The 15,901-nt window shown below is 37.8% G+C and overlaps 2 protein-coding genes across 3 annotated transcripts; both read left to right on the top strand.

The window, feature by feature from the left end:
* Nucleotides 1-232: 232 nt before the first annotated feature.
* On the top strand, nt 233-11,123 carry LOC145204420 (translesion synthesis protein REV1-like). The gene is made up of 20 exons (XM_080076958.1): nt 233-402; nt 663-931; nt 1,503-1,708; nt 2,268-2,367; nt 2,431-2,538; nt 2,610-2,680; nt 2,755-2,995; nt 3,180-3,332; nt 3,452-3,666; nt 3,787-3,930; nt 6,511-6,647; nt 7,371-7,478; nt 7,544-7,753; nt 7,932-8,041; nt 8,183-8,253; nt 8,310-8,359; nt 8,983-9,084; nt 9,151-9,472; nt 9,546-9,696; nt 9,945-11,123. The coding sequence occupies exons 2-20, from the start codon at nt 687-689 to the stop codon at nt 10,156-10,158; spliced, it is 2,958 nt and encodes a 985-aa protein (XP_079933084.1). The 5' UTR covers nt 233-402; nt 663-686; the 3' UTR covers nt 10,159-11,123.
* A 45-nt stretch (nt 11,124-11,168) lies between these two features.
* On the top strand, nt 11,169-13,034 carry LOC145204421 (uncharacterized). 2 transcript variants are annotated; one of them, XM_080076959.1, is made up of 4 exons: nt 11,169-11,327; nt 11,591-11,752; nt 12,050-12,215; nt 12,572-13,034. In XM_080076959.1, the coding sequence occupies exons 1-4, from the start codon at nt 11,169-11,171 to the stop codon at nt 12,778-12,780; spliced, it is 696 nt and encodes a 231-aa protein (XP_079933085.1). In that variant the 3' UTR covers nt 12,781-13,034. The 2 variants fall into 2 exon arrangements, with proteins under 2 accessions (XP_079933085.1, XP_079933086.1); XM_080076960.1 differs by having other exon boundaries at nt 12,558-12,740.
* Nucleotides 13,035-15,901: the final 2,867 nt, after the last annotated feature.

A 15,901-nucleotide genomic window follows, 5' to 3' on the forward strand; every position in this document is an offset into this window, starting at 1 on the left:
TCAAATCCCCTTTCTTTAATTTTAATTCTATTATCATCTTCAAAATTGCTATTATAGCTGTTATTTTGCGTATTATAGCTGCGCTTTTATGCATTTTAAAAATAGGCTACTGGTTAGGCTAGTTTCGGAAAAAAGGTTCAATTCCGGTTCGGGTTTTTAGGAAATCGTAATTAGCGGTTCGGGTTCGGTTCGGGTTTACTGAAACAAACCACTCAAACCGGTTCGCGGGTTCGGGTTTAGAATACTTTAGATCTGCTTCGACTCCCTGCCATCCTATCTTTATTTTATCTTTGTTGCACAACGACGTAACGCTTGAATGCGTTTTGTCACGAACCAGTGATTCTCGTGGATTGGAGGGAAAACAAAACAAACGAACTGGAGGCAGCAAAAAATCGTATTTAGGTTAGTGTTCAAGCTTTTATTCAGTATTTACGTGACTATATGATATCAAGTATATGCAAGCCAAATATTACGTGCTTATCTCATTTTTGACCAGAGTGAAGCTGGTTAACAATCGCTATTGCCCTAAAACTAAAACGATACTGAAATTTTGACACAATATTCTACGCTTGTTACATGCACGTTTTGTTGTCCAGCGTATTCATGATTAAGAATGAGATCGAGATGTACAGGAAATATTATGCTTTGATCTGCTTTTATAGATTTGCTACAACTGAGTTAAAGCCATGGGTGGAAGAGGCCAGTTCCGTGTTCAGTCAGATGATGGCTGGGCAAGTATGGGTGGTTACATGGCAGCAAAAGTTCGAAAACTTGACCAACAATTTGAAGAACAAAAGGGCAAAGAAGAGACAGTGTCTTCCTTATTTGAAAATGTTGCTATACATGTGAATGGATACACATCTCCTACAGCTGATCAACTGAAAAGTTTGATGGCACAGCATGGTGGGAGATACCATGCTTATTACTCAAGGTATATTATTGTAAATCAATAGCAATTAAACACCCCAGTCTGCAGAATGTGGCAGTTCCCAATGAGATCTCGTGCGTGCAGGACCTACATGTCCCGCATGTGCGCGTGCACGACCCGTAAGTTCGCGTGCAAGTAACAGTGGTCAAGACAGGCCAGGCCAATTAACTTTGGTGCAAAATTTGCATGTGCAAACCCAAAAAATTGGCATGCAAAAAAATCTTTTTTTTAGATCATGCGTGCACCTGCCACATTCTGCAGACTGGTAAACACCTGTGTATAACTGACCATCATTTGCTATTACTCTAAAACTAAAAAAATACGATACTGAAATTTTGACACAATATTCTACACTTTTAAAGCTTTTCAGCGCACAAATTTTCTTTTTAATTATTCATACCCGTATTTTAAAATTTATATTAATGGATATGAATGTCATAACATCAGGGGTATTCCAAAAAATTTCTTTTCTCCTGAACACAAGCTTTAAAATAAGCCCAAACACGATGTTCTATCAAACCAAAAAACTGGTATTTCAAATCCACATGAATATTATATTTTTTAATGTTTCCAGTACAAGCACAACCCATGTGATTGCCTCAAACCTACCAAGGGCAAAAGCAAAGGATTTGCGACCAAATCAAAAAGTTGTCAAGCCAGAATGGATTGTGGACAGTATTAAAGCCAATTCCATTTTGCCAATTCAACCCTACATTGTAGCAGCACATGGTGTTGACAAAAACCAGCGAACTATATCTGGTTTCTCAAGTACCTCTGCAAGTAAGTATGACATATTTTTTTACATGTACTGGTTATAGTTATACTGCTTATGTTACTAATTTAAAAATATATATATATAATGTGTAAGTGAGTTTCTTTATTGGGGATCTGCTAAGCAAACACTGTAGTGCAGGGGTTGGCAACCTTTTAAGCGGCATGTGCCAATTTACTTGTGATTTCCATGTGGTAATGGCTTCGTGTGCCAACATTTTTGTGGGTAATAGTGGATTGTGCCAGATGACGTTGATAGTAAGCATTAAGAAGCATGTTTTGTGCCCGTTCGGTGGATTGAAAACAATGTAATGATAAAAAAAGTAACAAGCAGTGTAACATGTTAAATTGGTATTTTCATATAAACATGTAGTGCTTATAAAATGCATAGTCAGTTGGGCCCGGGCAACCAGCCCGATATGATGATGATGATATAAACATGCAAATCGGTTGGCGTGCTAAGAAAAATCACCTTGCATGCCAACTTTGGCACGCATGCTAGGGGTTACCAACCCCTCCTGTAGTGCTTATAAAAATGTTACTTAGACAACAACCCTGTGTTTCACAGACAGTAATACTGAGGTTGATGTTCCTTGTTGCTCAAAAGATGTGACCTCGGACCGTAACTCAAAAAGCGAAGAACCATCTTTAAACCAATCAAAATCAAGGTCAATTAAACAAAAAATATTACTGTAACTGCACAGTTACGTTAAAAGTACTTTCTTTTTTAGTGGGAAAATTCCTGCAACTACTGACAACAACTTTTTATCTGATTTCTACAAACATTCTCGATTGCATTTTTTGTCCACCTGGAAAACAGAACTTGCTGATTTTGTTCGGTAGGTTTATTGGTTCTCAGTGCAATTTATAGGATTTTGGTCATCCATCTTATGATTGCTTGTAATTTTAGTTCTCTGGTCAATAATCCATTAGAACTGAGTGGTCTACAAAAATTGGAACAACTGTCTAAAAACAGTAAAGGTAAATGCTATTCAATTTTTTCAAACATTTTTGACTGCATTAAAGAGTTTTGTTTTCAAAATTTTATTTTATAGCTTGTTCGTATTCTCTTGCTTCCAACGAGAGGTGCATAATGCATGTTGACATGGACTGTTTCTTTGTCTCTGTTGGCCTTATCTCACGACCTCATCTGATTGGTCAACCTGTTGCTGTAACCCATCATTCAGCAGACACCCCATCTACTGCAAAGCAAAGACCTGGAACTGACCCAGAATTTGAAAGAAACTACTACAAGAAAAAAATTAAAAGACCATCAACTGACAATGAAGAAACAAGGTTTTTTTTTACACATTATGTACAACTGTAAAACTAGGGTTTACTACACATTATGTTAATGCATAGAAGCACTGTTTAAATTTGTGTGATACAGGGTTGAAATTTGCCGGTTTGTTTAAAAAATGTAACAACAAAATCACAAAAACAAAGGCACAATGTTGTAACAAAAACTTGGTTGTTACAGTTCCAATGATGTGTCATCTGTGGCTAAATCATCTACAAGCGACACAGTTCCATCGTTTTCAGAAATTGCATCTTGCAATTATGAAGCACGATCAGCTGGTCTCAAGAATGGAATGTTTTATGGAAAAGCCAAGGATCTTTGCCCAGATTTGATGTAAGGCTCTTTCTAATCATTACGTCCAATCTGTGTGCATGGTGTTGCCTGGTTTGCTTCTTGATGTAGGGCATAATAATAAGGAAATAGAGTTTTAACAAGCTCATCACTTTCTCCAGCGCTATTCCTTACGACTTTGAGGCATATCGCGAAGCTTCCAGAAAACTCTATGGCATCTTATGTTCCTATACTCGTACCCTGGAAGCAGTGAGCTGTGACGAAGCACTTCTGGATGTGACTCAGCTGATTTTGCAAACAGGAGTAGAGCCCTCCACTGTAGCTGAGCATATTCGGCAAAGAGTGAAGGAAGAAACTGGTTGTAATGCATCAGCAGGTAAAGACTTATAAAGACAGATAAATGAAAGGGGCAAGCATAGCATATATTATGTTCTAATTCCAGATTGTACTATGCTGCTCATGTAAAATCACACAAATATAATTCTATGATGTTTAGGTATAGGTCCAAATATTGCCTTAGCAAGGATGGCAACAAGAGTTGGAAAACCTAATGGACAACATCAAGTAACAGAAAGTGAGGCTGCAGAATTTATAAAGGATCATCCAGTTAAGGATTTACCTGGAGTTGGTTATGCAACAGGTTCGTCAAATTATTATGTTGCTGTCTGGGTTCCCGCGGGTATGGAAAACCTGGAAAGGTTATGGAATTATGGGTCCCCTTCCCTGAAGGGGACGCATCTTGATTTCACTCTGTTTTTTTCGTTTTTTTTTTTTCTTCTTTTTTTCTTTTTTCTGCCGAAGTTTGTCCATGCACTTTTGGCATGAAATCTTTGGTGGATTTGGATAAAACTTTCACAGATGGTAGATATAGTTATGTAGATGTGCCATCTGCTTTGCTTGACTTGATAACCCCAATATTTACCCCGCTAGCCCCCAAAATGTAAAACGTTTTTGAAAGTTGCTGCGCACCACAAACGAAAGATTTCTCTGGTGGAATAGTATAATAAAGACAACATAGTACTTGGTAGTTGTGTTGGTGCATTACTTGAGGACGTTTTTGCACATGCCAATCAGAGGTGTATTAACAGCCTTATGACGTCAGAAGGGTTAACAAATGTTGCTAATAACACCTCTAGCGGTCTAAATTTTAAACTTTGTCCAATTTGGATAAAATTTAACATGACTGTATATTGGATCATTGTGGTTTCATATTTTATACTTTTGGGTGTTGAACCCCATCAGTTACCCCACAAACCCCCTAAAATGGGTGAGTTTTTTAACGGTGTTAAAATTGAATGAATTGTGGTCAACTTGTATTTTTTGTCATTTATAGGTGTCAATTGTTGTGTTTAACCTTGTAGCCCCCAATATTTACCCCTCTAGCCCCCTAAAAAGGGTGAATTTTTTAAACAATGTCCGAATTGGATTAAATTTCGACAGTTTATAGCAGTGGTTCCCAACCAGTTCCCATGCCCCCCCAGGGGGGCCACGAGCTGTGTTCCGGGCAGAGGTGTACACAAGCCGGACTACCGGAGTGTCCGGAGCCGGATTTTGCCAAAATTAGCCGGAGTCTAGCCGGAGTTTATGTTTTGTCCGGCCTGCAGGAGCCGGATCCGGAGTTCATTTTGCGTTTATTATAGTTCATTTTGTGTTTATTATTGCTTCGTTGAAACAACAATTGTCTGTTATACCGGAGTATTATCAGGAGTCTGATTTTGCGCTATTTATCAGGAGCCGGAGTGGAGTCGGAGTCATTTTTGTCGGACCCGGAGTGGAGTCGGAGTCTAAAAAATCAGACTCTGTACACCTCTGGTTCCGGGGGGCCACGGGTGCAGATTCACAAGAAACACCCACTAAAAGTGTCATTTTCACCTTAACTTTATTCCCGAATTTAATCGACAATTTCACTTACTATTTGTTTATAGTGAGGTTTATCACGCTCATTTACTCTATTAGACCTGTTTAAGGCCAAAATTAAAACCGAATTCAAATGCTAGATTGCTATCTACATTTTAAGGGGGCCACAGGTCGTAGATGGTAACTAGAAGGGGGCCACGAGACCAAAAAGTTACTTTAAGGGGGCCATGGTCCACGAAAGGTTGGGAACCACTGGTTTATAGAGTATGCTATTTATAATTGTTGATTGTTATTTTTAACCTTGTTGCCCCAGCATTTACCCCGCTAGTCCCCTAAAATGGGTGAATTTATAAAAAGTGTCGGAATTGACTGGAAATTGGATAGCTTGTACAATTTGCCATTTATAGGTGTTAATTGTTTTGTTTAACGCTGTAGCCCCACTATTTACCCCTCTAGCCCCCTAAAAAGGGTGAATTTTTTATACAATGCCTGAATTGAATGAAATTTTGAAACTTCTAGAGTGTGCTATTTGTAATTGTCGATTGTTATGTTTCACCCTCCAGCCCTATCATTTACCGCACTAGCCACCGACAATCATGAGCAATTCGCCATTGGGAGCTGATTGTTGTGTTTTAACCCATTTTCTTACTATTTCATATTTTTTCTCAGATATACCATATAATAGAAAAACCGTCAAAAATGTATGAATGGAATGAATTTGAATAGTTTGTACTCCATATAGCACATTTATTGATGCACAGGTCCGATCACTGGGTTTGGCGTTACAATACCAAACTTTCTCGTAGTTATCTCTTGAAATGCATTATTTACAACTTTGCATGTGTGGGGACCCATCAGTTTCTGCTTGCAGAAACAACTAAGGTTAAAAAATCCGGTGGCCAATATGGGACCCAATATAAAATAAGCATAGGTAATATATTATTGTTTTAAAATAGGTTATAATGTATATGCAATGGCAATATGTGCTAAGCCACCCTTCTAGTTTAAGTTTGTATTTTTAAGGCCTGGAAAAGTTTTGAAAAGGCCAACTTTTGCAACAGTCCTTGAGAAAGTATGGAATTTGATGCCTGTTTTACCTGAAAATGCCAGATGGAGATAGGAATTTCAAATTACGTAACATTTGTATAATCGTTGCAAGTATGGTAAATTGGGTACATATACTGAAGCCTCTTTTTTAGTTTTACTATGGGAATTGCTCGATTTTTTTGATAAAGGTTATGGAAATTTGTGGGTTTTTTTCTTGAAAAGTTTTGGAAAAGTCATGGAATTTTAAAACCAAAATTGTGCGGGAACCCAGCTGTGGACTGTTAAAAAAGTAAAATGTTTACTCATACTTTTTCAGCTTCTCGTCTGGTTGAACTCGGTGCTGCCACTTGTGGTGAATTGCAGAAGATTTCTGTTGATGTGCTGAAAAAAGAATTTGGAAATAAAACTGGACAAAAACTTTATGACCTCTGTCGAGGCGTCGATAAACGGGAGGTAAAAAGTATTTTTAGTAGTGATGTACCGAATCGGTTAAATTTCGATTCGACCGAAACCGAATATTCGGCGGTTTTGCCGAATAAATTCGGCCGAATCAACCGAATCATTTATGACGTCACGCGAAGTCGTACGCTACGCGTTTGACGTGAAAAAATGTTTTTGTACCAGGCAACCAGCGCAAAATAGTTGTTTTTCGTCCTCATTTCAGTTCTGTGGGGTTCAAAATTGCCTTAAGCATGATTGGCAACCTGCCAATGAATTAGTAATTTTTTTGACTACCGTGGGAAAAACGATAATGTGTTGAAAAAGATACTTTCGTTATGTTTGGGCTTTTGAAAGATTGCGTAGACCTTTATAAGCAGAAAAGACACGTTTAACGCTTTAAATTTGTGTTCGTAAAAGATTCGGTTTCGGCCGAATCGCAACAAATTATTCGGCCGAAACCGAATCTTTGCAAAAATGACCGATTCGGCCGAATAAATTCGGCAAACCGAATATTCGGTACATCTCTGATTTTTAGTCTTTTTCTTGGGTGTTAAACCACATGTTTTACTATCTTTATTAAAGATTTAAACGAAAGTATCTAAGTCCTAAAAACTCTGTTTTTGCCTTTCGAGAATATTTTTTTCGATATTTTTGTTAAATTTTTGACACTAACGATTTTAGAATTGACTTTCATGTAACACATTACCTTTACCTAGCAAACCTGGTTTGTCTCAGGTCGTGCAATCCAAAGAAAGAAAATCAGTTTCTGCTGATGTCAATTATGGAATACGCCTCACTACGATTGACGAAGTGAAAACGTTCCTAAAAAATCTTTCCGCCGAGGTACAACACCCTTTATTCCGTAAAAATAGTGAATATACCAACAGTTGTTTGTTTTTAAAATGCAGGTCAGCGATAGGCTGAATAAGGCTCACGTGACAGGCAAGAAGGTGACGTTGAAGGTCATGGTTCGTCGGCCAGATGCTCCACTTGAAACTGCAAAGTTCGGGGGTCATGGCGTGTGCCATACTATGACCCGAAGCAAAAACTTGGACAAATTTACAGTGGATTGTGACGTCATAGCAAAGGAAGCGATTTCTCTTATGACGTCATTGAAAGTGCGTTAAAAAGTGTTTTTTGTGAGATTTGAATGAATGTTACATTAACTGCAGTTTCTTGACAATTTACTACTTCTTTGTTTTCGTTCCAAAAGGTAACCTGTTAGGACTGTTACTTGAAATAGTTGGTCCGTGAAATGGTGTTTTGAAACACAGAGGCATTTGTTTTGTTTTGAAGGTAAATGTTTCCGATCTTCGTGGAATAGGAATTCAAATGACCCAACTAAAGTCGGATTTTGAAATTGGAGAACGTAGAAAATCCACCATGGAAAAGTTTGTTAAATCCAGGTAATAGAGCCAACCAGCAAAATAATGATTTGCGGTGATTTGGTGAGATTAAATACACATAAGCAGTTAGTTGTATTTTGGGAATTATAGTGTTGAAACTAACAGTTGTATCATAACTACATGACCCTAAAATTTCTTCAGACCATCGGTACAACCTTCAACGACACCGGCAGTGGATGTAGAAAGTGTCACCGCAGAATCTACTGCACAAGGTACAAATACACAAAAAACATGTTTGCTTTTAATTTTACAAGCCAAACTTGTCTAGAAATTAAAGAACTGGACCAAAGCTCTACTCGTGTGGAGGAAAACAAACAAGTAAGTAAGCATTTAATATACAAAAGGCAAATCAACTAGACTTACATCGTTAAGGTTCACGCTGGTCAGTTGCATTTGTAAATTGGGGGTGTAGTTAACTTCTAATGTATTTATCCCCAGTGTTTCATACCGGAACGGAACGGAACGTTATGCCGGAACGAAATAAATAATTTTTGGCTCAAATACCGGAACGAAATACCGAAATAAAAAAATTTAAAATACCGGAACGGAACGAAATACCGTTATTTTTTATCCTGGTATTTCGTTCTGAATATTTGACATAAAACAATTGCTGAAAATTTCGCGCCGTTAAGCTGTTACAATTTACATTCGTTTGACCGTCATTGACAAATGTTATGTGACGTAACAAGTACCGACAATAATTTTTGTGTGTTGCAACTTTGTTTGTTTTTCGCCTAATAACTGTAAAGACCACAAAGAAATGTTCTTTTGTTAAGACCGAAATACCGAAAAATACCGTTATAAATTTATTTCGGTCAGACCGGAACGAAATGAAAATGTCGGTCCAGAACGAAATAACGAAATAAATGATTTGCTCAGAACGAATAACGTTATTTCGTTCCGTTCCGGTATGAAACACTGTTTATCCCTTTGTTTATTAGTCAGATTTTAGTACGAGTTTTCTCGATGCGCTCCCGGATGACATCAGACGTGAAGTGGAGCAAGATTTACAGGCCCAAAAGGCGGCGCTAGAGCGCACCCAAGTAAACCGATTACTTAAGTTTTGTTAAAATCCACTTAAAGCTCTCAAAAACAAAGCTTGATCGCAGAATCAGATGACTTCGTCAGTTCACTCGGAGTCAGCGTCCTCTATGACGTCACAAAATACCGCTACGTCAAAGACTAATCGCTCCAGTTCGCGAGGTAGAGGGCGCAAGAGGTCAACCGCACCGAAGAAAAGTTCAAAGGTCAAAAAAACAAGTTCAGCTGGTGGAAGTCCAAATAAATTGATCACCGAAATGTTTAAAGTTGTCGGCAAAAGTCGACTTGACGAAAAACCAGTGAAAATTGACTTAACTACGTCACAATCATCAAATGATGACGTGGGTGACAAGGTTCAGGTTACTAGAAAGCTGCAGCCAGAATTTGAAGGTTGGTTGATAATTAATTGAAAGTTGCTGTACGACTCTTTGATAATGGATAACCACATTGCGCCGCGTTGCAGAATTGCCTGTCGATGATCGTCCGCGATCGCCCTCACCCCCGTCGCTAGGTGGTGCCACAACCACCTCTGGATCACGTGACGCGGTTCGCCGCTGGGTGGCGGAATGTGCAGGCGCTTCCCCGATGCAAGATGACATCGATGAAATTGTCACGTATGTTTTTACGTTTTGTGCTTTATTTGTCCAAAATAAATAAATTTTAAAGGACGCTTATCATTAGTTTGCAGTTTGATTTAAACAGTGATGTTTAAACATTTTCGATGCAATCTTTCGACACAATAGAACAATTTCCAAACACTACGAATAATTTTTGCATCAGTAATGTATAACGTCAAAACCGACCTTGCATTAACATGAGATGTTCGGTTGAGGTTGGGTGCAAACTGTAAACTGTTTTTAAGGTTTCTGCAACTTCTGGTTGTGGAGTCACACAATCTGGAATGTGTCAGTCTCGTACTTCGTACCCTACGTCGCTGCATTATGTCGTCAGTGTCTCGAGAAGGCGGCATAATAACGTCGTGGGTAAAAGCTTACGATTTTATTGTTGAAAAAGTCCAGGAGGAGGTACGGCGTTTATACGATGACATTACTCTGTACGTAGTGCCAATCACTTGACTTGTGGAGCGCTTGTGATTGGAGGATACATATAGTCTCGGAGAAGGAAGGGGAAGACAGCATATACTTGCGATTGACTATTTGGCTACCCACCCAAAAATTAACACAAATAATTTTGAGATCTTTAAAAACGTTTAACTGTTTAAGAAAGCCTAGCTGGGCAACTGCCTAAATTATGCAGTTAAACACTGAAATCTGGTACCGCACATTTTCAACATTTTTCTATGGCATTTTGCACAATATTTAGCTAGCTGTTTTATATGAAACACATACAATAACATATTTGGTTTCGATTTTTGCCTTCAAATACTTGTATTTATCACGTCAGCTGACTAGGAAGTTGAGTAAAATAATTTATGGTCTACTTCGGAAATCGGCAAGCGCATATACGCTACAGGCCAGTTAAAGCCACGTTATTTTGCGGACTTCCTTAAATGAAACAACGAGTGGTTTGTGCATGTAGTATGTCACACTAACATAGGGTAGAGCAGGGTTAAGAATGTTTAGCATTAGGTTGTTTTCATTTGATAACCCGCGCAATATGTTACTGCGCGACCCGGCATGTATCGTGTTTTGAGTACTGGGCCGTAAACGTGCAAACGCTGTGGATTTAAACCTTTTCAAACTCTTGTCGAATTGTACTGTGCAAACTGTGTGGTTTAGTGTTCGGTTGATAAAGCGTAAAACCGGGTCTTGCGCCGATTTAACATTTCACACATATGTGTTGTGTTAAATGTTGCCTATTTAAAATGGTTTGTGTACATGTTTTGCACTTATTGTATTAGAAAACTGTTCATTTTATGACTCAGTTTTCGTTGTTGTTTTAAGGCAGATAATGTTTTGAGTTTTTGTTTTCATTGAATCATGCTGTCTACGAATGTTTTGCGTTTCACAATTATTGTTTTTCTTTTCTACTTGTTTCGCCTGATTAGCTGCAAAACTGTGAAACATTGTTTTTCGATCAGGTGTTTTACAGGTAGAAAATACTTATTACCTCAATTTGTGGTAAAATGGATTTTGTAAAATCTGCGTTTGTAGCAAGTCTTCTGTTCACTGTAGCATTTCAAGTGTGTCTGCAAATTGGATTTCCTTTTTCCAAAAGTTTTATACATAGCCTACTCATCAGCTTTTCGACTACCGCCGTCTTATACAATTCCACGAAAAAGCAGGTTGGAATTCATAAAAAACTAAACTACTTTTCGAAACAAAGTGTATCATAGGTATGCAATATCTTTAGGTTTCTGTGTTACAATATGAAAAAAAACAGACGGGTAACTCTTAATAGATTGTTTTTATAACAGCATTAAATAAAAAGCGATTTTTGCCCTAGAAATGACATTTTGGATCAAGTCAAATTATTGTATAGCTTGAGGCAGCAAATGTTTGAAAGTCAATGGCATTTTTCAAGTCGTCAAGTTTAAATTTTGTTTAGGAGGCAGAAATATGGAAAATAAAACTTAACCTGGAAAAACATCCACTTGGTGGTTTCTTTAAAGAAACTTACAGGTCAACAGAAGGAGCGGTGTGTTTACCTCAGCGGTACGGGGTAGATACGGAACGAAAGTTTGCTACACAAATAGCTTACTTGGTTACAGTAAGTATGATTTTAGGCTACAACCCTGCAAACTAGCGCCACAATTTTAAAGACTGTTCTGGAGCCTAGATTATTGTTCGAAGATAAACGGTAGCTTATTTTATAAACACTAAACCGTGTTATTTTTATCACGCTCAGTATGTTGCCTAAACAATTTTTATGCACTGTTGTCGCTGTGTGATACGTTGTTTTGTGTAATAAGTTACAATTCGCATGGTAACGCTTTTTTGGAAATCACGGATTGTAACAAAAGACTTTATTTCCCAATTTTATGTTAAGTCACTATAACGTTTACAGGATTTCAATTTTACTCAATTCCACAAGCTAAAGTCCGATGAAATTTGGCATTTTGTTGATGGTGATCCAATGTTGATTTATGTGATTGACACCGAAACTGGAGATCTGAAAATTAATAGCCTGGGCCGAAAAGAGGGTTGCGAGTTTACAGCTTTAATACCAGCTGGTAAGTTGTCAATTGTTGTTGTTGAACAAAATGCAAATCAAAAAAAGGTTTCGAAAGTACAGGTTTGGCACAATATATTTCTATTGTTCTACGACATGTAACTGCTTTTTATTAAATCAAAAATTAAAAAAGTTATGGTGTAAAAAAGAATAGGCTGCACATTGTATTTTCGGCATGTCTCTCACTTTCCAAACCTACTTCACCACTTAAATAAATTCGCACCACTTAAATAAAACACGAAGCATAATTTAATTAAAGTTGTTTATGACTTTTAACAAACTGTCACCAAATACATTGGATCACAAAAACTCCTTGTTGTAAACAATTGTGAATTTGAATTAGTTTTGCTGTTGCAGGGTGTTACCATGCGAGTTGCCTTTCTAAGCCGAAGCTGGGATCATACGCTCTCGCCACCGCCATGGTTTGCCCGGGATTCGAACCCGAAGATGCTGAAGTCCTGACTCGAAGTGAACTGCTGGATAAGTTTCCGCAACACAAAGATGCCACTTTAAAGTTGACGAGGATATGTGAAACGAAAACAAAGGTTTCGAACAAATTGGATTAACTTCTCTCTAAAGAACCGACAATACAAAAGAGGATGGACTGTTGCCGTGGAAATTTCGCTTATTATTCACGTTATAACACACAAGTGGTGTGTTTTAACTGTTTTGCCAGTTGATGTGGATTTCGAGAAAGTAAATAACTTGTTTTAATGTGCTATGGATTATTTATTCGTGTTTTGTCGTATAGTGTTGTTCGTTTTCATCGTGTAAGTTACACAGGCTAAAGAGGTCTACCTAACAAAACAAATGTCAAAAATATGTGTGTAGTTTCTGTGTATTGTATCATTAGACAAGTTAATAATTGAAAGCACTTACCGCCAGATAAAAAAGTTTGTTTATGTCCGTTTAAAAGTAACAACAAAATTACTTTTTAATTGCCTTCTCTGTGGGCCACCGACTGCCCCCCAAAATACGCTATTGTCGTATAATAACGTCAACGGATATTGTAAGCACACAAGGTCGCATTAATTGGAATAGTCATTTTCTCATGATACATTGCAAAAAAAATTAAATCAAAACAAAACAGTATCTTTAGAATATAAATCTTACTCTGACAAACTAGTAGCTGTGTCAAATCTGTAAAAAATATAATAAGCTAAAACAGTGCTAGTATGGCCTGTGTGATAATTGAAGGTCATGAGCAGCATCTGAAGGGGTGTGGACGAACAAATACATTAATTGTTGAAATAAATGTTAGTTGTTTATTATTCGATGATCTTAAAATCTATTCTACACGCACAAATATGTCTTTTTATTTTTTATATTGCTGCTTACAACATAAAACATGCAGAAATTTAGTCGCGTGTGACAAAAATGAGTAAAAAATAAATGATACAAGAGGTAAAGAGGGGTTTGAATGCCACTTGTGTATTTTGCGGTACCTTATTCAAGTGTAGAGATGCTAAAATCACAAAAGAAGTTCATTTCGTGACCTTACTTTTACTATTGCATCGTTAAAAAATGGTTGCCACTTTCGTAACTGCGCTCGTTGTGAACAGCTGATCGGTATTGATAACGTTTAAGCTTAAGACCAGAGTTCTAGAATTCTTTCATGGACTTTGGAAAAGCGAAAGTGTGTCCAACAGGTGTTTGTCAGCTGATTTTGAAAAGTATTTCTTGCAGATTTATGATTAAGTTTTGTAATTTTTAGTTCTCTTCCACAGGTTTATTTTTTTTACTTTAGCTGTAGAAAGTTCAAGTGGTTGATTATGCTGTTTGAAGTAGTATCTGTGTTGATTTGTATGGTTATAATTCGTTATGTCACCGGGCTGTCTATTTTTCAACCCTTTTATGCAAAAATGACAACCCATAAAACGGTAAGTTGTCTAGTACCTGTATGCATCAAATGTATGTACCTGTGTTGATGTTGTCACACATTTTTAAAGTTTAGTCACATTATACTTGTAGTAGCCTATATGTGATGACGTAAAAAAATTGCGCCCATGTAGCATTATCACATTTACACCGAACCAGTGATCTCACTCGTTAATAAACACTGAACCAGAATCGCAGAACGTCATTGGGTTCTCGGACAAAATATGTGGTTCCCGCAACAAAAACTATTCTTTTACTGGTGCCATCAGTAATGCTTTAACTGATTCTTGGTGATTCTCGTGCCTTGATTTCGAAAATGCAATCGGTTTATCCGTATCAGGTCTAGTTTTCCTGTTACGGTACATCCACTTTCGAACGTAGAAACGTAGTTAGCCTACGTAGTGAAACTGCTTTTGAAATTCATTTACTGACCCTTCTTCGCATCCTTTCTATACAAAGCAGCTCATCGGTAAAATTTTGGTGGTAAATTGACTTTTTTGAAGTATATAAACGTGCCATCATCAACATCACTCAAACACACGCAATTTTGTCGTGACGCAATTAAAAGATGTTTAACGTCATAACGACAGTTCCATGGACTGTACACAAGCTCAAGTATGTCGAAATATTCTAAATTATATTTTGGGGGAACTCGCCATGCTTAGGATGGCAACTACTGGATACAAAACTTGAAACCTCGTCCAGAGGGAGGATATTATGGCGAGATCTACAAAAATATTGAAACGGTCACCAATCTTCCTGACAGATATGGAGAGAGTGCAGAAAGAGCTTTCGGAACTCATATCTACTTTTTACTGATGGTTAGCAAGTAGACACAAGTAATACAGCAGGGGTGGGCAACCTTTGTTACTGTAGGGCCAATTATAAATGTCAAAATTGGATCGAGGGCCGCACATGTGCATCACACAGAGTGATTTTGCTTTGTTTCTTACCAAATAACGATTTACGTGTCTTGTATGTAACGCCTGCAAAACTATCTGACAAAAAGAACAACAAAATAAACACTACGATTCCTCAGTTTTGCTCTATTGCGCACGCAGTTGCTCTGCTAAACTTTACAAATTTCAATTTTCATAACGATTCAAACATTTTTGCTGTTACATTCATTTCTTTCAAAATAATTTAAGAATGCTAACCTGCTGTTAATTATTTGTCAAACAAAAAACATTATTTTATGTAACTTGCCTAGCCGGCAGTCACTTTAATGTCAAACTACGTCCTAAATCAGGGACGGGCAACATACGGCCCGCGATGGGATTTTGAGCGGCCCGCAGACAGTTTCAGGTCTTACATGATAATGTGGCCCGCGGCCACAGTCTGCCGTAATTCCCCCTATATGCTTACTGCGTCAAATTACAGTTGTAACGGACAGTAACGCTCCCCAATAGTAAAAACTTTCCCGCCGTTGTTACCATTGAACCATAAGTGCATTGTTACGACATAACTGCCAACCATGTGTGTGGCCTGCTTTCACGGATTCCTTTGTTTCAACACGCGTAGCCTAGTTAGTGTTTCAGCAAGTCTGTGGTGTATGAATTAAATTTGCTGTGGTGGATAATTTTATGTTATATCAGTTAGATTGTTTGGACTGTATTGTATTTGTGATGTTCTTGAATGTATTTGGTTTAGGTGGTCAAAAATCGGTTTTAAATCACTGGATAAATACGCGATTAATGTATCGATTCAGGAATCCGGCCCGCCAAGTACTTCATTTTCTCATATCAGGCCCGCCGACTGGAGAAGTTGCCCGCCCCTGTCCTAAATATACTGAAAAATGTACTTTTAACG

The sequence above is a fragment of the Phallusia mammillata genome, chromosome 8, assembly GCF_965637545.1.
Source record: "Phallusia mammillata chromosome 8, kaPhaMamm4.hap1.1, whole genome shotgun sequence".
In the NCBI taxonomy this organism is placed as follows: Eukaryota; Metazoa; Chordata; class Ascidiacea; order Phlebobranchia; family Ascidiidae; genus Phallusia; species Phallusia mammillata.